This window comes from Heptranchias perlo, chromosome 26 (genome assembly GCF_035084215.1).
Source record: "Heptranchias perlo isolate sHepPer1 chromosome 26, sHepPer1.hap1, whole genome shotgun sequence".
Lineage (NCBI taxonomy): Eukaryota > Metazoa > Chordata > Chondrichthyes > Hexanchiformes > Hexanchidae > Heptranchias > Heptranchias perlo.
The window spans coordinates 44,467,036-44,492,636 of NC_090350.1; the positions used below are offsets into that span (position 1 = coordinate 44,467,036).

General features: G+C 45.9%; 1 protein-coding gene across 2 annotated transcripts in view; it reads right to left on the bottom strand.

The window, feature by feature from the left end:
- LOC137342758 (synaptotagmin-like protein 1) overlaps positions 1–25,601 on the bottom strand; it is a 156,029-nt gene that overhangs the window by 14,334 nt on the left and 116,094 nt on the right. For both annotated transcript variants that reach the window (XM_068006936.1, XM_068006935.1), the window contains exon 12: positions 17,039–17,117. In XM_068006936.1, the coding sequence (XP_067863037.1) occupies positions 17,039–17,117 (79 nt within the window). The remainder of the gene's footprint in view (positions 1–17,038; positions 17,118–25,601) is intronic.

The window sequence follows — 25,601 nt, forward strand, 5'->3', positions numbered from 1 at the left end:
CAGGATCTACGGGCATTTGGAGAGGCAGGGACTGATTAGGAACAGTCAGCATGGTTTTGTGAGGGGAAAATCATGTCTCACGAATTTGATTGAGTTTTTTGAAGGGGTAACCAGGAAGATAGATGAGGGCTGTGCAGTAGACGTGGTCTACATGGACTTTAGCAAAGCCTTTGACAACGTACCGCATGGTAGGTTGTTACATAAGGTTAAATCTCACGGGATCCAAGGTGAGGTAGCCAATTGGATACAAAATTGGCTTGACGACAGAAGACAGAGGGTGGTTGTAGAGGGTTGTTTTTCAAACTGGATGCCTGTGTCCAGCGGTGTGCCTCAGGGATCGGTGCTGGGTCCGCTGTTATTTGTTATTTATATTAATGATTTGGATGAGAATTTAGGAGGCATGGTTAGTAAGTTTGCAGATGACACCAAGATTGGTGGCATTGTGGACAGTGAAGAAGGTTATCTAGGATTGCAACGGGATCTTGATAAATTGGGCCAGTGGGCCGATGAATGGCAGATGGAGTTTAATTTAGATAAATGTGAGGTGATGCATTTTGGTAGATCGAATCGGGCCAGGACCTACTCCGTTAATGGTAGGGCGTTGGGGAGAGTTATAGAACAAAGAGATCTAGGAGTACAGGTTCATAGCTCCTTGAAAGTGGAGTCACAGGTGGATAGGGTGGTGAAGAAGGCATTCAGCATGCTTGGTTTCATTGGTCAGAACATTGAATACAGGAGTTGGGATGTCTTGTTGAAGTTATACAAGACATTAGTAAGGCCACACTTGGAATACTGTGTACAGTTCTGGTCACCCTATTATAGAAAGGATATTATTAAACTAGAAAGAGTGCAGAAAAGATTTACTAGGATGCTACCGGGACTTGATGGTTTGACTTATAGGGAGAGGTTGGATAGACTGAGACTTTTTTCCCTGGAGAGTAGGAGGTTTAGGGGTGATCTTATAGAAGTCTATAAAATAATGAGGGGCATAGATAAGGTAGATAGTCAAAATCTTTTCCCAAAGGTGGGGGAGTCTATAACAAGGGGACATAGATTTAAGGTGAGAGGGGAGAGATACAAAAGGGTCCAGAGGGGCAATTTTTTCACTCAAAGGGTGGTGAGTGTCTGGAACGAGCTGCCAGAGGCAGTAGTAGAGGCGGGTACAATTTTGTCTTTTAAAAAGCATTTGGACAGTTACATAGGTAAGATGGGTATAGAGGGATATGGGCCAAGTGCAGGCAATTGGGACTAGCTTAGTGGTATAAACTGGGCGACATGGACATGTTGGGCCGAAGGGCCTGTTTCCATGTTGTAAACATCTATGATTCTAAGAAGGCAAATGGTATGTTGGCCTTTATTGCAAGGGGGTTGGAGTACAAGAGTAAGGAAGTCTTGCTGCAATTTTACAGGGCTTTGGTGAGACCACACCTGGAGTACTGTGTGTGGACTTGGTCTCCTTACCTAAGGAAGGATATACTTGCCTTAGAGGCGGTGCAATGAAGGTTCACTGGATAGATTCCTGGGATGAGAGGATTGTCCTATGAGGAGAGATTGAGTAGAATGGGCCGATACTCTCTGGAGTTTAGAAGAATGAGAGGTGATCTCATTGAAACATATAAGATTCTAAGAGGGCTTGACAGAGTAGATGCTGAAAGGGTGTTTCCCCTGGCTAGAGAGTCTAGAACTAGGGGACATCGTCTCAGGATAAGGGGTCGGATATTTAGGACTATGACGAGGAGAAATGTCTTCACTCAAAGGGTGAGAATATTTGGAATTCTCTACTCAAGGGCTGTGGATGCTCAGTCGTTGAGTATATTCAAGACTGAGTGGATAGATTTTTGGACTCTAAGGTAATCAAGGGATATGGGGATCGGGCAGGAAAGTGAAGTTGAGGTTGAAGATCAGCCATGATCTTATTAGGTGGCAGGGCAGGCTCGAGGGGCTGTATGGCCTACTCCTGCTCCTATTTCTTATGTTCTTGTCATACAATCATAGCATCATAGAATCACAGAAGGAGGCCATTCAACTCATCATGTCTGTGCCAGCCGAAAAAGAGCTATGCTGCCTACTCCCACTTGGTCCATAGCCCTGCAGGTTACGGCACTTCAAGTGCATATTCAAGTACTTTTTAAATGTGATGAGGGTTTCTGCCTCTACCACCCTTTCAGGCAATGAGTTCCAGACCCCCACCACCCTCTGGGTGAAAAAATATCTCCTCAACTCTCCTCTAATCCTTCTACCAATTACTTTAAACCTATGCCCCCCAGTTATTGACCTCTTTGCTAAGTGAAATAGGTCCTTTGTATCCACTCTATCCAGGGCCCCTCATAATTTTATACACCTCAATTAAATCACCCCTCAGCCTCCTTTGTTCCAAAGAAAATAACCCCAGCCTATCCAATCTTTCCTCATGGCTAAAATTCTCCAGTCCTGGCAACATCCTCGTAAATCTCCTTTGTACCCTCTCTAGTGCAATCACATTTTTCCTGTAATATGGTGACCAGAACTGTACGCAGTACTCAAGCTGTGGCCTAACCAGTGTTTTATACAGTTCCAGCATAACCTCCCTGCTCTTATATTCTATGCCTCGGCTAATAAAGGAAAGTATCCCTATGCCTTTTAATCACCTTCTCTACCTGTCCTGCTTCCTATAATCTTTCAAAGTTCTCTAGATTCAGGAACTATCCTCTAGATTGGAAAATTGCACATATCACTCTGCTTTTTAAGAAAGGAGAGAGAGGGAAACCAGGGAATTATAGACCAGTTAGCCTAACATCTGTTGTGGGGAAAATGCTGGAGTCTATAATTAAGGATAGGGTGACTGAACACCTCGAGAATTTTCAGTTAATCAGAGAGAGCCAGCATGGATTTGTGAAAGGTAGGTCGTGCCTGACAAACCTGATTGAATTTTTTGAAGAGGTAACTAAAGTAGTGGACAGGGGAATGTCAATGGATGTTATTTATATGGACTTCCAGAAGGCATTTGATAAGGTCCCACATAAGAGACTGTTAGCTAAGATAGAAGCCCATAGAATCGAGGGAAAAGTATGGACTTGGTTAGGAAGTTGGCTGAGCGAAAGGCACAGAGAGTAGGGATAATGGGTAGGTACTCACATTGGCAGGATGTGACTAGTGGAGTCCCGCTGCGATCTGTCTTGGGGCCTCAATTATTCACAATATTTATTAATGACTTAGATGAAGGCATAGAAAGTCTCATATCTAAGTTTGCCGATGACACAAAGATTGGTGGCATTGTAAGCAGTGTAGATGAAAACATAAAATTACAAAGTGATATTGATAGATTAGGTGAATGGGCAAAACTGTGGCAAATGGAATTCAATGCAGACAAATGTGAGGTCATCCACTGTGGATCAAAAAAGGATAGAACAGGGTACTTTCTAAATGGTAAAAAGTTAAAAACAGTGGATGTCCAAATGGACTTAGGGGTTCAGGTGCATAGATCATTGAAGTGTCATGAACAGGTGCAGAAAATAATCAATAAGGCTAATGGAATGCTGGCCTTTATATCGAGAGGACTAGAGTACAAGGGGGCAGAAGTTATGCTGCAGCTATACAAAACCCTGGTTAGACCGCACCTGGAGTACTGTGAGCAGTTCTGGGCACCGCACCTTCGGAAGGACATATTGGCCTTGGAGGGAGTGCAGCGTAGGTTTACTAGAATGATACCCGGACTTCAAGGGTTAAGTTACGAGGAGAGATGACACAAATTGGGGTTGTATTCTCTGGGGTTTCGAAGGTTAAGGGGTGATCTGATCAAAGTTGATAAGATATTAAGGGGAACGGATAAGGTGGATAGAGAGAAACTATTTCCGCTGGTTGGGGATTTTAGGAGTAGGGGGCACAGTCTAAAAATTAGAGCCAGACCTTTCAGGAGCGAGATTAGAAAACATTTCTACACACACAGGGTGGTAGAAGTTTGGAACTCTCTTCCGCAAACGGCAATTGATACTAGCTCAATTGCTAAATTTAAATGTGAGATAGATAGTTTTTTGGCAACCAAAGGTATTAAGGAATATGGGCCAAAGGCAGGAATATGGAGCTAGATCACAGATCAGCCATGATCTTATCAAATGGTGGAGAAGGCACGAGGGGCTGAATGGCCTACTCCTGTTCCTATGTTCCTTCAGGGATCTGTGGACATGCATTCCAAGGTCCCTCTGTTCCTCTACACTTCTCAGTATCCTCCCATTTATTGTGTATTTCCTTGCCTTGTTTGCCCTCCCAAAATGCATTACCTCACACTTCTCTGGATTGAATTCCATTTGCCACTTTTCTGCCCACACCAGTCCATTGACATCTTCCTGCAGTCTACAGCTTTCTTCCAGACTATCAACCACACAACCAACTTTCGTATCATCTGCAAACTTCTTAATCATGCCCCCTACATTTAAGTCTAAATCATTGATATATATCACAAAAAGCAAGGGACATAGTATGAGCCCTGCGGAACCCCACTGGAAACAGCCTTCCAGTCGCAAAAACTCTCGTAGACCAATACCCTTTGCTTCCTGTCACTGTTCCAATTCTGGATCCAACTTGCCACTTACCCTTGGATCCCATAGGCTTTTACATTTTTGACCAGTCTGCCACCTGGGACCTTGTCAAAAGCCTTGTTAAAATCCACGTGGGCTAGATCAAATGCACTACCCTCATTGACCCTCCTTGTTACCTCCACAAAAAATTCAATCAATTAGTCACAGACGATGGTCAGAGCCTCTGCTATTTCATCTAGCCTCCCCTATTTCACCCTTTGCTTCTCTTAACAGCCTGGGATACATTTCATCCAGGCCTGATAATTTATCTATTTTCAAAGATGCTAAACCCCTTAATACTTCCTCTCTCACTATGTTTATCCCATCCAATATTTCACACTCCTCCTCCTCCTGAACTACAATGTCTGCATTGTCCCTCTCTTTTGTGAAGTCAGACACAAACTATTCATTAAGAACCATACCTACATCTTCCGTCTCCACACAGGTTACCTTTTGGTCTCTAATTGGCCCTTCTCTTTCCTTAGTTATCCTGTTGTTCTTTATGTATTTATAAAACATCTTTTGGTTTTCCTTGATTTTACTTGCCAATATTTTTTCATGCCCTTTCTTTACTTTCCTAAGTTCCTTTTTAATTTCACCCCTGCACTTTCTACACTCCTCCAGACTTTCTGCAATATTGAGCACTCGGTATCTGACATAAGCTTCCCCTTTTTGCCTTATCCTACCATGTATGCTCCCTGACATCCAGGGGGCTCTCGATTTGGGAGTCCCACCCTTTTTCTTTGTGGGAATATATTTGCTCTGAACCCTCTATCTCCTCCTGGAATGCCTCCCACTGCCCTTTTTGTCCTTTTCCATAACCACGCTAAATCTAACTAAATTATGATCACTCCCACCAAAATGCTGTCCCACTGATACCCCTTCCGCCTGCCCAGCTACAATACCTAAAACTAAGTCCAGAACTGCCCCTCTCTTGTTGGGCTTGCTATGTACTGGCTAAAAAAGTTCTCCTGAATGCATTTTAAGAATTCTGCATCCTCTATACCTTTTACACTGATTCTATCCCAGTTAATATTAGGGTAGTTGAAATCCCCTACTATTACTGCCCTATTGCTTTTGCAGTTTTCAGAAATTTACCTACATATTTGCCGTTCTATCTCCCTCTGACTGTTCGGGGGTCTATAGTACACACCCAGCAGTGTGATTGCCCCTTTTTGTTCTTCAGTTCAACCCAAATGGCCTCATTTGATGATCCTTCTAACATATCATCCCTCCTCGCAGCTATATTTGTTTCTTTAACCAATATTGCTAACCCCCTCCTTTTTTATCCCCCTCTCTATCTCTTCTGAAAACCCTGTAACCAGGAATGTTGAGCTGCCCTTCTTTAAGCCATGTTTCTGTAATATTTATGATATCGTACTGTCACGTGTCTATCTGTGCCCTCAGCTCATCTGCCTTCTTCACTAGACTCCTTGCATTGAAGTATATACCTTTAAGCACTGCCAAACTCCTTTGTTGACTACTTTCTAGCCTTTGTTTCCTCTGCCTTCCAAACTCGCTTGCTAATTTTCCGCCTTCCATTTCCAGCTCTACTTCTCTCCCTTTTGAATCTACACTCAGGTTCCCATCAATTTACCACTCGGACTGCAGCGGTTCAAGAAAGCAGCTCACCACCACCTTCTCAAGGGCAATTAGGGATGGGCAATAAATGCTGGCCTCGCCAGCGACACCCATGTCCCATGAACGAATAAAAAAAAATGTTCCCTCTAATTTTTTTCGGCCATGTGCGGAATGAATTTGGGTTTGTGCACCAATACAAAGGCAGTGTGCGCCATCATAGAAAAAAAATCACAACTATGAATAGAACATCTTTTCAGAAAACATTATTCAGGGTATGTAACAAACAGAACAAATATACAAAATAATGGATAATTGTCCCAACTGAATGTTCGATTGGCTGATAAATTTATATAATTTTTGAAATGTGTTTCTTAAGTTGCACTAGGATTGAGCAGACCAGTCTCATTATATTGTATTAAAAATGATCTGATGGGAATGATTCCAATCAGCTTTTTGTTGAATCAGCTCAATGACTCTGATTCAAACAGAAATAAATCGTGTGCAATCAGAATTTTTAAATTGAGTCAGAAATACAAAATCAGTCAGTATGAATTTGGGGATAGGGAACAGTTTAATTAAATCTCCCCCCTCCCCAATGAATCCTCAGCAGGGTTAAAAAAATTATTGCATTCCAGTTGTACATTTTGCAGGTCTTATTAGTTTTGGCTGCCTCTATGTAAGGCAGGGAGCAGTTTGGTCATGAAGAACCTGAACTGAGGGAGGCAACGGACAAAGATAATAAGAGACAATCCTTGGGGCAACTGAGGGCTTTTGGATAGCAGTTGTATAAAACAATTTAAATCAACTTCATTGCTTTGATTACAATGTACCGATGTGATTGGAAAGTATATTTTAGCACAATTGTAGAATAATCTTTAATAACAATATAACACATGATCTGTGTCAGAATAACTTAATTTGTAACTATGAAATACGGAAATTGATAAACGATTATTTCAATATGCCACGCAATTTGGGTTCATTTGTAGTTTACTTCAGAAGCTAATGTCAAATAGGATGGTGACAAAAACTGTTAATTGCACTAATCGTAGAATCCCTCCAATGTTATTTGCTACCAATGCCTTAAATATGTTTGTCTTCAGACTAAAGTAACAGTTCTTCACAATTTGCACTAGAAGTGAAAAGCTTTCATTTAATTGAATGCATCTCCTCACTGAATCCTCGTGTGCTGAGGTTGTCTGATTGAAAACTCAAATCAGTTTTATCACGAAGGGATGGAAATGTATATATATATATATAAACTTTTACACTTTTTATCCAATTACTATATATTTTTAATATATATAAACTTTTACACAATTTCTTCTGGGGAGAGTTATAGAACAAAGAGATCTAGGAGTACAGATTCATAGCTCCTTGAAAGTGGAGTCACAGGTGGATAGGGTGGTGAAGAAGGCATTCGGCATGCTTGGTTTCATTGGTCAGAACATTGAATGCAGGAGTTGGGATGTCTTGTTGAAGTTGTACAGGGCATTGGTGAGGCCACACTTGGAGTACTGTGTACAGTTCTGGTCACCCTATTATAGAAAGGATATTATTAAACTAGAAAGAGTGCAGAAAAGATTTATTAGGATGCTACCAGGACTTGATGGTTTGACTTACAGGGAGAGGTTAGACAGACTGGGACTTTTTTCCCTGGAGAGTAGGAGGTTAAGGGGTGATCTTATAGAAGTCTATAAAATAATGAGGGGCATAGATAAGGTCGATAGTCAAAATCTTTTCCCAAAGGTAGGGGAGTCGATAACGAGGGGGCATAGATTTAAGGTGAGAGGGGAGAGATACAAAAGGGTCCAGAGGGGCAATTTTTTCACTCAAAGGGTGGTGAGTGTCTGGAACGAGCTGCCAGAGGCAGTAGTAGAGGCGGGTACAATTTTGTCTTTTAAAAAGCATTTGGACAGTTACATGGGTAAGATGGGTATAGAGGGATATGGGCCAAGTGCAGGCAATTGGGACTAGCTTAGTGGTATAAACTGGGCGACATGGACATGTTGGGCCGAAGGGCCTGTTTCCATGTTGTAACTTCTATGATTCTATGATTCTATGATTCTATATAAACTGTTACACTGTTTCTTTAATATTATATATATATACACACACATTTACACTACTTGTCCAATATCCATTCATCAGACAGTATACTATTTGTGGGCACCAGTCTCTGAGCAGCTGCACCACTGACCCGCACCAGACGCTGACATCTGCAGTAAAACGCTCCCATCCAATCTAACTTTATCTCCCGCCCTTGCTGCAAAATGATTGGTAGCTGACGTCACCTCAGTAGCATCTCCACCAGAGAGCACTGGTTTGGTGCGCAGACGGAATGGATACGCGCACGACACACAACAAACTGCTGCGCAGCCGTGCTCGCGTACAGCTTAGAGGGCACAGTGGTTCCCATCCCCCTGCCAAGCTAGTTTAAACCCTCCCCAACAGCACTAGCAAACCTCCCCGCGACGATATTCATCCTGGCCCTGTTGAGGTGCAACCTGTCCGGCTTGTACAGGTCCCACCTCCCCCAGAACTGGTCCTAATGCCTCAGGAATCTAAAGCCCTCCCTCCTGCATCATCTCTCCAGCCACGCATTCATCTGCTCTATCGTCCTATTTCTATACTCACTAGCACGTGGCACCGGGAGTAATCCGGAGATTACTACCTTTGAGGTCCTGCTTATTAATTTCTTTCCCAGCTCCATAAAATCTACCTGCAGGACCTAATCCCTCTTTCTACCTATATCATTGGTACCGATATGGATCACGACCTCTGGCTGTTCACCGTCCCCCTCAGAATGTTCTGCAGTTGCTCAGTGACATCCTTGACACTGGCACCAGGGAGGCAACATTCCATCCTGGAATCACGTATCCGGCAGCAGAAATGCTTGTCTACTCCCCTAACTATAGAATCCCCTATTTCCATTGCTTTCCTGACCTTCCTCCTCCACCCCTGTACAGCTGTTCTTATGCAGCCGAGTAATAGTATTATATCCCGAGTAATAGTAATAGAGCCTAAGTAATACAACCTGAGTAATAGTAACACAGTCTAAATAATAGTAACACAAGCTAAGTAATATTAATACTGCCCGAGTAATAGTAACACAGGTCAAGTAATAGTAATAGAACACAAGTAATACAGCCCGACTAATATTAATACAGCCCAAGTAATAGTAATACAGCCTGAGTAATAGTAACACAGCCCGAGTAATGTAGCCCAAGTAATAGTAATACAGGCTAAGTAATATTAGACCCAGAACAATGTGGTTGATTCTAAATCACCCTCTGAAATGGCCTAGCAAGCCACTCAGTTGTAAAATCTCGTTACAAAAAGTCATAATAAGAATAAAACTGGACGGACCACCCGGCATCGGACCACTAGGCACTGAACACGACAAAGGCAAACCAAGCCTAGTCGACCCTGCAAAGTCCTCCTCACTAACATCTGGGGATTTGTGCCAAAATAGGGAGAGCTGTCCTACAGACTAGTCAAACAACAGCCTGACATAGCCATATTCACAGAATCATACCTTTCAGCCAACATCCCAGACTCTTTCATCACCATCCCTGGGTATGTCCTGTCCCACGGGAAGGACAGACCCACCAGAGGTGGTGGTACAGTGATATACAGTCAGGAGGGAATGGCACTGGGAGTCCTAAACATTGACTCCGGACCCTATGAAATCTCATGGCATCAGGTCAAACATGGGCAAGGAAACCTCCTGCTGATTACCACCTACCGTCCTCCCTCAGCTGATGAATCAGTCCTCCATGTTGAGAACCACTTGGAGGAAGCACGGAGGGTAGCAAGGGCACAAAATGTACTCTGGGTGGGGGACTTCATTGTCCATCACCAAGAGTGGCCTGCAGCAGATGGTGAGCGAACCAACAAGAGGGAAAAACCTACTTGACCTCGTCCTCACCAATCTACCTGTCGCAAATGCATCTGTCCATGACAGTATTGGTAGGAGTGATCACCGCACAGTCCTCGTGGAGATGAAGTCCCGTCTTCGCACTGAGGACACCATCCAATGTGTTGTGTGGCATTATCGCCGTGCTAAATGGGATAGATTCAGAACAGATCGAGCAGCTCAAATCTGAGCATCTATGAGGGGCTGTGGGCCATCAGCAGCAGCAGAATTGTATTCCAGCACAATCTGTAACCTCATGGCCCAGCATATTCCTCACTCTACCATTACCAACAAACCAGGGGATCGATCCTCATTCAATGAGTAGTGTAGAAGAGCATGCCAGGAGCAGCACCAGGCGTACCTTCCCTCACTTCCTTCACCAAGCTAGTGAAGCTACAACACAGGGCTACATGCATGCTAAACAGTGGAAGCAACATGCTATAGAGAGAGCTAAGCGATTCTACAACCAACGGATCAGATCAAAGCTCTGCAGTCCTGCCACATCCAGACGTGAATGGTGGTGGATAATTAAACAACTAACGGGAGGAGGAGGCTCTGTAAATATCCCCATCCTCAATGACGGCGGAGTCGAGCACGTAAGTGCAAAAGACAAGGCTGAAGTGTTTGCAACCATCTTCAGCCAGAAGTGCCGAGTGGATGATCCATCCCAGCCCCCTCCTAATAGCCCCACCATTACAGAAGCCTGTCTACAGCCAATTCGATTCACTCCACGTGATATCAAGAAATGGCTGAGTGCACTGGATACAGCAAAGGCTATGGGCCCCGACAAAATCCCGGCTGTAGTGCTGAAGATTTGTGCTCCAGAACTAGTCGCGTCCCTAGCCAAACTGTTCCAATACAGCGACAACACTGGCATCTACCCGACAATGTGGAAAATTGTATGTCCTCGTATGTCCTGTCCACAAAAACCAGGACAAATCAAAACCGGCCAATTAACGCCCCATCAGTCTACTCTCAATAATCAGAAAAGTGAGGGAAGGTGTCGTCGACAGTGCTATCAAGCGGCACTTACTCACCAATAGCCTGCTCACCGATGCTCAGTTTGGGTTCCGCCAGGACCACTCGGCTCCAGACCTCATTACAGCCTTGGTTCAAACATGGACAAAAGAGCTGAATTCCAGAGGTGAGGTAAGAGTGACTGCCCTTCACATCAAGGCAGCATTTGACCGAGTGTGGCACCAAGGAGCCCTAGTAAAATTGAAGTCAATGGGAATCAGGGGGAAAACTCTCCAGTGGCTGGAGTCATACCTAGCACAAAGGAAGATGGTTGTGGTTGTTGGAGGCCAATCGTCTCAGCCCCAGGACATTGCTTCAGGAGTTCCTCAGGGCAGTGTCCTAGGCCCAACCATCTTCAGCTGCTTCATCAATGACCTTCCCTCCATCATAAGGTCAGAAAAGGGGATGTTTGCTGATGATTGCACAGTGTTCAGTTCCATTCGCAATCCCCCCAGATAATGAAGCAGTCCGTGCCCGCATGCAGCAAAACCTGGACAACATCAGACTTGGGTTGATAAGTGGCAAGTAACATTCGCGCCAGACAAGTGCCAGGCAATGACCATTTCCAACCAGGGAGAATCTAACCACCACCCCTTGACATTCAATGGCATTACCATTGCCGAATCCCCCACAATCAACATCCTGGGAGTCACAACTGACCAGAAACTTAACTGGACCAGCCATATAAATACTGTGGCTACAACAGCAGGTCAGAGGCTGAATATTCTGCAGCGAGTGACTCACCTCCTGACTCCCCAAAGCCTTTCCACCATGTACAAGGCACAAGTCAGAAGTGTGATGGAATACTCTCCACTTGCCTGGATGAGTGCAGCTCCAACAACACTCAAGAAGCTTGACACCATCTAGGACAAAGCAGCTCGCTTGATTGGCACCCCATCCACCACCCTGAACATTCACTCCCTTCACCAGCTTCTTCAACAGCACCTCCCAAACCCGCAACCTCGACCACCTGGAAGGACAAAGGCAGCAGGCACATGGGAACAACACCACCTGCACGTTCCCCTCCAAGTCACACACCATCCTGACTTGGAAATATATAGCCGTTCCTTCATCATCGCTGAGTCAAAATCCTTCACCACATGGACTGCAGCAGCTTCTCAAGGGCAATTAGGGATGGGCAATAATTGCTGGCCTTGCCAGTGATGCCCACATCCCATGAACGAATAAAAGAAAAACAGCCCAAGTAATACAACCCGACTAATAGTAATAGAGCCCAAGTAGAACGGTCCAAGTAACACAACAATAACGAGCATTTATATAGCGCCTTTATCACAGTAGAACATCCCAAGGTGCTTCATAGGAGCGTTATCGAACAAAATTTGACACCGAGCCACATAAGGAGATATTCGGACAGGTGATCAAAGCAGCGTCTTAAAGGAGGAGAGAGAGGCGGAAAGGTTCAGGGAGGGAATTCCAGAGCTTAGGGCCCAGGCAGCTGAAGGCACGGTCACCAATGATGCAGCGATGAAACTTGGGAATGTGCAAGAGGCAAGAATTGGAGGAGCGCAGAGATCTCGGAAGGTTGTAGGTCTGGAGGAGGTTACAGAGGTAGGGAGGGGCAAGGCCATGGAGGGATTTGAAAACGAGGATGAGAATTTTAAATTCGAGGCATTGCCAGACTGGGAGGCAATGTTGGTCAGCGAGCAAAGGAGTGATGGGTGAACCGGCCTTGGTTTGAGTCAGGATCCGGGCAGCAGAGTTTTGGATGAGCTAAAGTTTATGGAGGGTGGGAGGCCGGCCACGAGAGCATTGGAATTGTCGAGTCTGGAGGTAACAAAGGCATGGATGAGGGTTTCAGCAGAAGATGGGCTGAGGCAGGGGCGGAGACGCGCGATGTTATGGACGTGGAAGTAGGCGGTTTTGGTGATGGAGAGGATATGGGGTTAGAAGCTCAGCCGGAGTCATCAAAAAACAGCAAAGAAGCTGCATGGGGAGTCAAAAGGGAGTAAAGTTGAGAGCAGCAGGAGAGGGGAAGACCCAGGGGAAATTTACAATACAAATAGTACAAACAGTTGTTCAAGAACAAGCGAAAGGGAAAAGCGTAGAGCAGCAGAAAGAAAGTGTACTTTAGACACTACAGATAAAGTGAAAACTAGAAGGTGTAAGGCGATTAACCCAGCATCAAAGCTGAAGGTCAGGCTAGGGTGTGTGGCCCAACTAAGAGTTCTATATACAAATGCACGGAGTATAAGGAATGAATTACATGAACGAGAGGTTCAAATTCAAATTGGAGGGGATGACATGATAGCTATTACTGAGACTTGGCTGCAGGATGGTCAGGATTGGGAACTAAATATACCGGGTTATAAGGTCGACAGGAGAGATGGGGAAAATTGAAGAGGGGGAGGAGTAGCCTTAGAGATCACTTCAATGACAAAGGAGGATATAACGAGAGGTAAGCAGCCAACAGAGACCTTATGGGTTGAATTGAGAAATAGGAAAGGATCTAAGACAAGAGTGGGAGTTGTGTATAGGAGCCCTGGCAGCAGCTCTGAAGTGCTAGATTGTATAAATGCAGAGATTAGACAAGCGTGTAAGAAAGGCATAGTGGTCTTAATGGGGGATTTTAACCTTCACATAGATTGGGAAAAACAGACCAGCAACTGTCAGAAAGGTAGTGAATTTCTTGAGTGTGTTCGGGATAGTTTTCTACAGCAGTATGTCCTAGAGGCAACAAGGGGGCAAGCCATACTAGATTTAGTAATGAGTAATGAACCAGATTTAGTTAACGGCTTAACTGTACGCGAACATCTATCCAATAGAGATCATAACATGATCGAGTTCAATGTAGTGTTTGAAAGGGAAAAAAGTGAGTCAGCTGCTAAGATTCTAGACTTGGGTAAGGCCGACTTCAACGGGATGAGACAGAGACTGTCCACAGTAATCTGGGCAAATCTGTTAATGGGTAAAACAACTGATTATCAGTGGGAAATGTTTAAAGAAACATTTAACGTGATACAGAATCGGTTTATACCCCTGAGGGACAAGAACTCTACTTGCCAAAAAAAACAGCCATGGACAACTAAAGAGGTAAGGGACAGTATAAGACATAAGGAAAGGGCATACAAAAAGGCAAAAAATGGCACAGATCCTGATGAATGGGAAAGATACAAAGATCAATAAAGGGTCACAAAACAGATAGTAAGAGCGACAAAAAGAGAGTATGAAAAGAAACTCGCAATGGATATCAAAACCAATACGAAGAACTTTGACAGTTACATTAGGAAAAAGAGGGTGGTCAGGAGCAGTGTTGGCCCCTTAAAAACTGAAAGTGGGGATATTGTCATTGACAATGGGGAAATGGCGGCCAGGTTGAACAATTACTTTGCGTCAGTATTTACAGTAGAAAAAGAGGATAGCATGCCGGAAATCCCAAGAAAACTAATCTTGAATTGGGGACAGGGACTCGATAAAATTAACATAAGTAAAGCAACAGTAATGAAGAAAATAATAGCACTAAAGAGTGACAAATCCCCAGGACCAGATGGTTTCCATCCCAGGGTTTTAAAGGAAGTAGGTAAGCACATTGCAGATGCCCTAACTATAACTTTAAAAGTTCTCTCGATTCAGGAATTGTCCCTCTGGATTGGAAAATTGCACATGTCACTCCGCTTTTTAAGAAAGGAGAGAGAGGGAAACCAGGGAATTATAGACCAGTTAGCCTAACATCTGTTGTGGGGAAAATGCTGGAGTCTATAATTAAGGATAGGGTGACTGAACACCTTGAGAATTTTCAGTTAATCAGAGAGAGCCAGCATGGATTTGTGAAAGGTAGGTCGTGCCTGACAAACCTGATTGAATTTTTTGAAGAGGTGACTAAAGTAGTGGACAGGGGAATGTCAATGGATGTTATTTATATGGACTTCCACAAGGCATTTGATAAGGTCCCACATAAGAGACTGTTAACTAAGATAGAAGCCCATGGAAACGAGGGAATAGTACAGACTTGGTTAGGAAGTTGGCTGAGCGAAAGGCGACAGAGAGTAGGGATAATGGGTAGGTACTCACATTGGCAGGATGTGACTAGTGGAGTCCCGCTGCGATCTGTCTTGGGGCCTCAATTGTTCACAATATTTATTAACGACTTAGATGAAGGCATAGAAAGTCTCATATCTAAGTTTGCCGATGATACAAAGATTGGTGGCATTGTAAGCAGTGTAGATGAAAACATAAAATTACAAGCGATATTGATAGATTAGGTGAATGGGCAAAACTGTGGCAAATGGAATTCAATCCAGACAAATGTGAGGTCATCCACTGTGGATCAAAAAAGGATAGAACAGGGTACTTTCTAAATGGTAAAAAGTTAAAAACAGTGGATGTCCAAAGGGACTTAGGGGTTCAGGTACATAGATCATTGAAATGTCATGAACAGGTGCAGAAAGTAATCAATAAGGCTAATGGAATGCTGGCCTTTATATCCAGAGGACTAGAGTACAAGGGGGCAGAAGTTATGCTGCAGCGATACAAAACCCTGGTTGGACTGCTCCTGGAGCACTGTGAGCAGTTCTGGGCACCGCACCTTCGGAAGGACATATTGGCCTTGGAGGGAGTGCAGCGTAGGTTTACTAGAATGATACCCGGACTTCAAGGGTTAAGTTACGAGGAGAGATTACACAAATTGGGGTTGTATTCTCTAGAGTTTCGAAGGTTAAGGGGTGATCTGATCGAAGTTTATAAGATATTAAGGGGAACAGATAGGGTGGATGGAGAGAAACTATTTCCGCTGGTTGGGGATTTTAGGAGTAGGGGGCACAGTCTAAAAATTAGAGCCAGACCTTTCAGGAGCGAGATTAGAAAACATTTCTACACACAGGGTGGTAGAAGTTTGGAACTCTCTTCCACAAACGGCAATTGATACTAGCTCAATTGCTATATTTAAATCTGAGAGAGATAGCTTTTTGGCAATCAAAGGTATTAAGGAATATGGGCCAAAGGCAGGAATATGGAGCTAGATCACAGATCAGCCATGATCTTATCAAATGGCGGAGCAGGCACGAGGGGCTGAATGGCCGACTTCTGTTCCTATGTTCCTAGGTCTGAAAGCCTCATGTGAGCGAGTCTCGCTGCATGGCTTTAATTAGGCACCCGCAGCGAGCCTCTCACACCTGCGCCGAGCCTCTCGACCCTCGCCGAGCCTCTCACACCTGCGCCGAGCCTCTCGACCCTCGCCGAGCCTCTCACACCTGCGCCGAGCCTCTCGACCCTCGCCGAGCCTCTCACACCTGCGCCGAGCCTCTCGACCCTCGCCGAGCCTCTCACACCTGCGCCGAGCCTCTTGCACCTCGCCGAGCCTCTCGACTCGCCTCTCGACCCGTGCCGAGCCTCTCACACCCTCGCCGAGCCTCTCACACCCTCGCCGAGCCTCTCGACTCGCCTCGCCTCTCGCACCCGTGCCGAGCCTCTCACACCCTCGCCGAGCCTCTCACACCCGTGCCGAGCCTCTCGACGAGCCTCTTGCACCCGCGCCGAGCCTCTCGACCCTCGCCGAGCCTCTCGACCCTCGCCGAGCCTCTCACACCCGTGCCGAGCCTCTCGACCCTCGCCGAGCCTCTCACACCCGTGCCGAGCCTCTCGCTACTGTACACAGGTACATGGTCACGACACCGCGTTGAAGTTGCACATTGGCAGGAAATGTTGGATGAGTAGCTCTATCTCCAAATGCATTAAATTACGTCACGTAACGAGGCCTTGGAGTAGCGACACATCCTACTCCCCAAACCCTGCTCCCCAAAGCGTGTAATCGCAGCGCACATTGGGTGTAAGGTCTTTGCCCCTGAATTTGCCACCCTGCTCCGTCCAGTACAGGCCTTGTGACAGCGGGATTTTGAATGGTGGGTTGTGGGAGTAGAGTGTGCCCCTTTCCCCAACTCTGGTATCTTTCACCTTGATCAGCAAATGGGCTTCCTGCAGAAAGTGACACGGCTCCGGGTGAGATTGAACATACCTTGTGATCCGGCTGGGATGAATTTCAGCGACAAGGACATCTGACCTCTGCTTTGGATGGTGATTGTTGGAGCAGTGATCTGCAAACCCAGCACAAGAGTAGATTAACATCCTTCACTGTTTACACATTACACACGGTAACGGGAAAGGGCAGGTTACAGAACACACAGTATGGGGAAAGGGCAGGTTACAGAACACACAGTATGGGGAAAGGGCAGGTTACAGAACACACAGTATGGGGAAAGGGCGGGTTACAGAAGAAACAGTATGGGGAAAGGGCGGGTTACACATCACACACAGTATGGGGAAAGGGCGGGTTACAGAACACACATTATGGGGAAAGGGCGGGTTACAGAAGAAACAGTATGGGGAAAGGGCGGGTTACACATCACACACAGTATGGGGAAAGGGCAGGTTACAGAAAACACAGTATGGGGAGAGGGCAGGTTACAGAAAACACAGTATGGGGAAAGGGCAGGTTACAGATCACACACAGTATGGGGAGAGGGCAGGTTACAGAAAACACACAGTATGGGGAGAGGGCAGGTTACAGAAAACACACAGTATGGGGAGAGGGCAGGTTACAGAAAACACAGTATGGGGAATGGGCAGGTTACAGAACACACAGTATGGGGAGAGGGCAGGTTACAGAAAACACAGTATGGGGAATGGGCAGGTTACAGAACACACAGTATGGGGAGAGGGCAGGTTACAGAAAACACAGTATGGGGAAAGGGCAGGTTACAGATCACACACAGTATGGGGAGAGGGCAGGTTACAGAAAACACAGTATGGGGAGAGGGCAGGTTACAGAAAACACAGTATGGGGAAAGGGCAGGTTACAGAACACACAGTATGGGGAAAGGGCAGGTTACAGAACACACACAGTATGGGGAAAGGGCAGGTTACAGAACACACAGTATGGGGAAAGGGCAGGTTACAGAACACACAGTATGGGGAAAGGGCAGGTTACAGAACACACAGTATGGGGAAAGGGCAGGTTACAGATCACACACAGTATGGGGAAAGGGCAGGTTACAGAACACACAGTATGGGGAAAGGGCAGGTTACAGAACACACAGTATGGGGAAAGGGCGGGTTACACATCACACACAGTATGGGGAGAGGGCAGGTTACAGAAAACACAGTATGGGGAATGGGCAGGTTACACATCACACACAGTATGGGGAAAGGGCAGGTTACAGAAAACACAGTATGGGGAAAGGGCGGGTTACACATCACACACAGTATGGGGAAAGGGCGGGTTACACATCACACACAGTATGGGGAAAGGGCAGGTTACAGAACACACAGTATGGGGAAAGGGCAGGTTACAGAAAACACAGTATGGGGAAAGGGCAGGTTACAGAACACACACAGTATGGGGAAAGGGCAGTTTACAGAACACACAGTATGGGGAAAGGGCAGGTTACAGAACACACACAGTATGGGGAAAGGGCAGGTTACAGAACACACAGTATGGGGAAAGGGCGGGTTACACATCACACACAGTATGGGGAAAGGGCGGGTTACAGAACACACACAGTATGGGGAAAGGGCAGTTTACAGAACACACAGTATGGGGAAAGGGCAGGTTACAGAACACACACAGTATGGGGAAAGGGCAGGTTACAGAACACACACAGTATGGGGAAAGGGCAGGTTACAGAACACACACAGTATGGGGAAAGGGCAGTTTACAGAACACACAGCATGGGGAAAGGGCGTGTTACAGAACACACACAGTATGGGGAAAGGGCAGGTTACAGAACACACAGTATGGGGAAAGGGCAGGTTACAAAACACACACAGTATGGGGAAAGGGCAGGTTACAGAAGAAACAGTATGGGGAAAGGGCAGGTTACAGAACACACACAGTATGGGGAAAGGGCAGTTTACAGAACACACAGTATGGGGAAAGGGCAGGTTACAGAACACACACAGTATGGGGAAAGGGCAGGTTACAGAACACACACAGTATGGGGAAAGGGCAGGTTACAGAACACACAGTATGGGAAAAGGGCGGGTTACAGAACACACAGTATGGGGAGAGGGCAGGTTACAGAACACACACAGTATGGGGAAAGGGCAGGTTACAGAAAACACAGTATGGGAAAAGGGCGGGTTACAGAACACACACAGTATGGGGAAAGGGCAGGTTACAGAACACACAGTACGGGGAAAGGGCAGGTTACAGAACACACACAGTATGGGGAAAGGGCAGGTTACAGAACACACAGTACGGGGAAAGGGCAGGTTACAGAACACACACAGTATGGGGAAAGGGCAGGTTACAGAACACACAGTATGGGGAGAGGGCAGGTTACAGAACACACACAGTATGGGGAAAGGGCAGGTTACAGAAAACACAGTATGGGAAAAGGGCGGGTTACAGAACACACACAGTATGGGGAAAGGGCAGGTTACAGAACACACAGTACGGGGAAAGGGCAGGTTACAGAACACACAGTATGGGGAAAGGGCAGGTTGCACATCACATACAGTATGGGAAAGGGCAGATTACACATCACACACAGTATGGGGAAAGGGCAGATTACAGAACACACAGTATGGGGAAAGGGCAGATTACACATCACACACAGTACGGGGAAAGGGCAGGTTACAGAACACACAGTATGGGGAAAGGGCAGATTACACATCACACACAGTATGGGAAAGGGCAGATTACACATCACACACAGTATGGGAAAGGGCAGGTTACACATCACACACAGTATGGGAATCATAGAAGTTTACAACATGGAAACAGGCCCTTCGGCCCAACATGTCCATGTCGCCCAGTTTATACCACTAAGCCAGTCCCAATTGCCTACACTTGGCCCATATCCCTCTATACCCATCTTACCCATGTAACTGTCCAAATGCTTTTTAAAAGACAAAATTGTACCCGCCTCTACTACTGCCTCTGGCAGCTCGTTCCAGACACTCACCACCCTTTGAGTGAAAAAATTGCCCCTCTGGACCCTTTTGTATCTTTCCCCTCTCACCTTAAATCTATGCCCCCTCATGATAGACTCCCCTACCTTTGGGAAAAGATTTTGACTATCTACCTTGTCTATGCCCCTCATTATTTTATAGACTTCTATAAGATCACCCCTTAACCTCCTACTCTCCAGGGAAAAAAGTCTCAGTCTATCCAACCTCTCCCTCTTAGTCAAACCATCAAGTCCCGGCAGCATCCTAGTAAATCTTTTCTGCACTCTTTCTAGTTTAATAATATCCTTTCTATAATAGGGTGACCAGAACTGTACACAGTATTCCAAGTGTGGCCGAACTAATGTCTTGTACAACTTCAACAAGACATCCCAACTCCTGTATTCAATGTTCTGACCAATGAAACCAAGCATGCTGAATGCCTTCTTCACCACCTTATCCACCTGTGACTCCACTTTCAAGGAGCTATGAACCTGTACTCCTAGATCTCTTTGTTCTATAACTCTCCCCAACGCCCTACCATTAACGGAGTAGGTCCTGGCCCGATTCGATCTACCAAAATGCATCACCTCACATTTATCTAAATTAAACTCCATCTGCCATTCATCGGCCCACTGGCCCAATTTATTAAGATCCCATTGCAATCCTAAATAACCTTCTTCACTGTCCACAATGCCACCAATCTTGGTGTCATCTGCAAACTTACTAACCATGCCTCCTAAATTCTCATCCAAATCATTAATATAAATAACAAATAACAGCGGACCCAGCACCGATCCCTGAGGCACACCGCTGGTCACAGGCCTCCAGTTTGAAAAACAACCCTCTACAACCACCCTCTGTCTTCTGCCGTCAATCCAATTTTGTATCCAATTGGCTACCTCACCTTGGATCCCGTGAGATTTAACCTTATGTAACAACCTACCATGTGGTACCTTGTCAAAGGCTTTGCTAAAGTCCATGTAGACCACGTCTACTGCACAGCCCTCATCTATCTTCTTGGTTACCCCTTCAAAAAACTCAATCAAATTCGTGAGACATGATTTTCCTCTCACAAAACCATGCTGACTGTTCCTAATCAGTCCCTGCCTCTCCAAATGCCCGTAGATCCTGTCTCTCAGAATACCCTCTAACAACTTACCCACTACAGATGTCAGGCACACGGGTCTGTGGTTCCCAGGCTTTTCCCTGCCACCCTTCTTAAACAAAGGCACAACATTTGCTACCCTCCAATCTTCAGGCACCTCACCTGTAGCTGTCGATGATTCAAATATCTCTGCTAGGGGACCGGCAATTTCCTCCCTAACCTCCCATAACGTCCTGGGATACATTTCATCAGGTCCCGGAGATTTATCTACCTTGATGCGCGTTAAGACTTCCAGCACCTCCCTCTCTGTCATATGTACACTCCTCAAGACATCACTATTTATTTCCCCAAGTTCCCTAACATCCATGCCTTTCTCAACCGTAAATACCGATGCGAAATATTCATTCAGGATCTCACCCATCTCTTGTGGTTCCGCACATAGATGACCTTGTTGATCCTTAAGAGGTCCTACTCTCTCCCTAGTTACTCTTTTGCCCTTTATGTATTTGTAGAAGCTCTTTGGATTCACCTTTGCCTTATCTGCCAAAGCAATCTCATATCCCCTTTTTGCCCTCCTGATTTCTCTCTTAACTCTCCTCCGGCAATCTCTATACTCTTCAAGGGATCCACTTGATCCCAGCTGCCTATGCATGTCATATGCCTCCTTCTTCTTTCTGACTAGGGCCTCAATCTCCCGAGTCATCCAAGGTTACCTACTTCTACCAGCCTTGCCCTTCACTTTATAAGGAATGTGCTTACCCTGAACCCTGGTTGACACACTTTTGAAAGCCTCCCACTTACCAGACGTCCCTTTGCCTGCCAACCGACTCTCCCAATCAACTTCTGAAAGTTCCTGTCTCATACCATCAAAATTGGCCTTTCCCCAATTTAGAATTTTAACTTCTGGGCCAGACCTATCATTCTCCATAGCTATCCTAAAACTAATGGAATTATGATCACTGGTCCCAAAATGATCCCTCACTAACACTTCTGTCACCTGCCCTTCCTTATTTCCCAAGAGGAGGTCAAGTTTTGCCCCCTCTCTAGTCGGGTCATCCACATACTGAATGAGAAATTCCTCCTGAATACACTCAACAAATTTCTCTCCATCCAAGCCCCTAATGCTATGGCTGTCCCAGTCAATGTTGGGAAAGTTAAAGTCCCCTACTATTACCACCCTATTTTTCTTGCAGCTGTCTGTAATCTCCTTACATATTTGCTCCTCAATTTCCCGTTGACTATTTGGGGGGCTGTCGTACAATCCTATCAACGTGATCTCCCTCCTCTTATTTTTCAGTTCTACCCATATCGTCTCCGTGGGCGAACCCTTGGATATATCCTCTCTCACTACTGCCGTGATGTTCTCCCTAATCAAGAACGCAACTTGGGAAAGGGCAGGTTACACATCACACACAGTATGGGGAAAGGGCAGGTGACAGAACACATAGTATGGGGAAAGGGCAGGTTACACATCACACACAATATGGGGAAAGGGCAGGTTACAGAACACACAGTATGGGGAAAGGGCAGGTTACACGTCACACACAGTCTGTTCAAAAAAGGGTGTAAGGATAAACCCAGCAACTACAGGCCAGTCAGTTTAACCTCAGTGGTGGGGAAACTTTTAGAAACGATAATCCAGGGCAGAATTAACAGTCACTTGGACAAGTGTGGATTGATTCGGGAAAGCCAGCACGGATTTGTAAAAGGCAAATCGTGTTTAAATAACCTGATAAGAGTTTTTTGATGAGGTAACAGAGAGGGTAGATGAGGGCAATGCAGTTGATGCGGTGTATATGGAGTTTCAAAAGGCATTTGATAAAGTGCCGCATGGACGGCTTATCATCAAGATTGCGACCCATGAAATAAAGGGGACAGTAGCAACATGGATACAGAATTGGCTAAGCAACAGGAAACAGAGTAGTGGTGAATGGTTGTTTTTCAGACTGGAGGGAGGTGTGCAGTGGTGTTCCCCAGGGGTCGGTGCTGGGACCACTGCTTTTCTTGATACATATTAATGACTTGGACTTGGGTGTACAGGCCACAATTTCAAAATTTGCAGATGACACAAAACTTGGAAGGGTAGTGAACAGTGAGGAGGATAGTAGGGGGCATGATTGGCAAATGTGCAGACGACCCAAAAATTGTCCGTGTAGTTGATAGTGAAGAGGATAGCTGTGGACTCCAAGAAGATATCAATGGGTTGGTGGAGTGGGCGGAAAAGTGGCAAATGGAGTTCAACCCAGAGAAGTGCGAGGTAATGCACTTAGGGAGGGCAAACAGTAAAAGGGAATACGCAGTAAACGGGAATATATTGAGAGGGGTAGAGGAAGTGAGAGACCTTGGAGTGTATGTGCACAGGTCCCTGAAGGTGGCAGTACAGGTAGATAAGGTTGTGAAGAAGGCATACGGAATGCTCTCTGTTATTAGCCGAGGCATAGAATACAAAAGCAGGGATGTAATGATGGAACTGTATAAAATGCTGGTAAGGCCACAGCTGGAGTATTGTGCGCAGTTCTGGTCACCACATTACAAGAAGGTCGTAATTGCTCTGGAGAGAGTGCAGAGAAGATTTACAAGAATGTTGCCAGGGCTTGAAAATTGCAGCTACAAGGAGAGATTGGATAGGCTGGGGTTGTTTTCCTTGGAGCAGAGGAGGCTGAGGGGAGACTTGATTGAGGTGTACAAAATTATGAGGGGCCCAGATAGAGTCGACAGGAAGTACCTGTTTCCCCTAGCGGAGAGTTCAAGAACTACAGGACATAGATTTAAGCTGATTGGCGGAAGGATTAGAGAGGACAGGAGGAAAAACATTTTTATCCAGAGGGTGGTGGGTGTATGGAATTCGCTGCCCGAATTGGTGGTAGAGGCAGGAACCCGCAACTCTTTTAAAAAGTACCTGGACCTGCACCTAAAGTGCTGTAAGCTGTAGGGCTACGGACCGGGTGCTGGAAGGTGGGATTAGAATGGGCACCTGGTTGTTCTTCGAGCCGGCACGGTCCAGTTCTGGGCACCGCACTTTAGGAAAGATGTGAAGGCCTTAGAGAAGGTGCAGAAGAGAATTACTGGAATGATTCCAGGGATGAGGGACTTTAGTTATGTGGATAGACTGGAGAAGCTGGGGTTGTTCTCCTTGGAACAAAGACAGTCGCGAGAAGATTTGATAGAAGTATTCAAAATCATGAAGGGTCCAGACAGAGAAAATAGACAGAAACTGTTCCCATTGGCGGAAGTGTCAAGGACCAGAGGACATAGATTTATCACTATCACCATGATAAATGGGATACACTCAGAACAGTTCTGGCAGCTCAAAACTGGGCATCCATGAGGCACTATGGACCATCAGCAGCAGCAGAATTGTATTCCAGCACAATCTGTAACCTCATCGCCCGGCATATTCCTCACTCTACCATTACCAACAAGCCAGGGGATCGACCTTGGTTCAATGAGGAGTGTAGAAGAGCATGCCAGGAGCAGCACCAGGCGTACCTAAAAATGAGGTGCCAACCTGGTGAAGCTACAACACAGGACTACATGCATGCTAAACAGCGGAAGCAACATGCTATAGACAGAGCTAAGCGATTCCACAACCAACGGATCAGATCAAAGCTCTGCAGTCCTGCCACATCCAGTCGTGAATGGTGGTGGACAATTAAACAACTAATGGGAAGAGGAGGCTCTGTAAACATCCCCATCCTCAATGATGGCAGAGTCCAGCAGGTGAGTGCAAAAGACAAGGCTGAAGCATTTGCAACCATCTTCAGCCAGAAGTGCCAAGTGGATGATCCATCTCGGCATCCTCCTGATATCCCCACCATCACAGAAGCCAAGTCGATTCACTTCACGTGATATCAAGAAACGGCTGAGTGCACTGGATACAGCAAAGGCTATGGGCCCCGACAACATCCCGGCTGTAGTGCTGAAGACTTATGCTCCAGAACTAGCCACGCCCCTGGTCAAACTGCTCCAGTACAGCTACAACACTGGCATCTACCCGACAAGGTGGAAAATTGCCAGGTATGTCCTGTCCACAAAAAGCAGGACAAATCCAATCCGGCTAATTAACGCCCCATCAGTCTACTCTCAATTATCAGCAAAGTGATGGAAGGTGTCGTCGACAGTGCTATCAAGCGGCACTTACTCACCAATAACCTGCTCACCGATGCTCAGTTTGGGTTCCGCCAGGACCACTCGGCTCCAGACCTCATTACAGCCTTGGTCCAAACATGGACAAAAGAGCTGAATTCCAGAGGTGAGGTGAGAGTGACTGCCCTTCACATCAAGGCAGCATTTGACCGAGTGTGGCACCAAGTAGCCCTAGTAAGTTTGAAGTCAATGGGAATCGGGGGAAAACTCTTCAGTGGCTGGAGTCATATCTAGCACAAAGGAAGATGGTAGTGGTTGTTGGAGGCCAATCATCTCAGCCCCAGGACATTGCTGCAGGAGTTCCTCAGGGCAGTGTCCTAGGCCCAACCATCTTCAGCTGCTTCATCAATGATCTTCCCTCCATCATAAGGTCAGA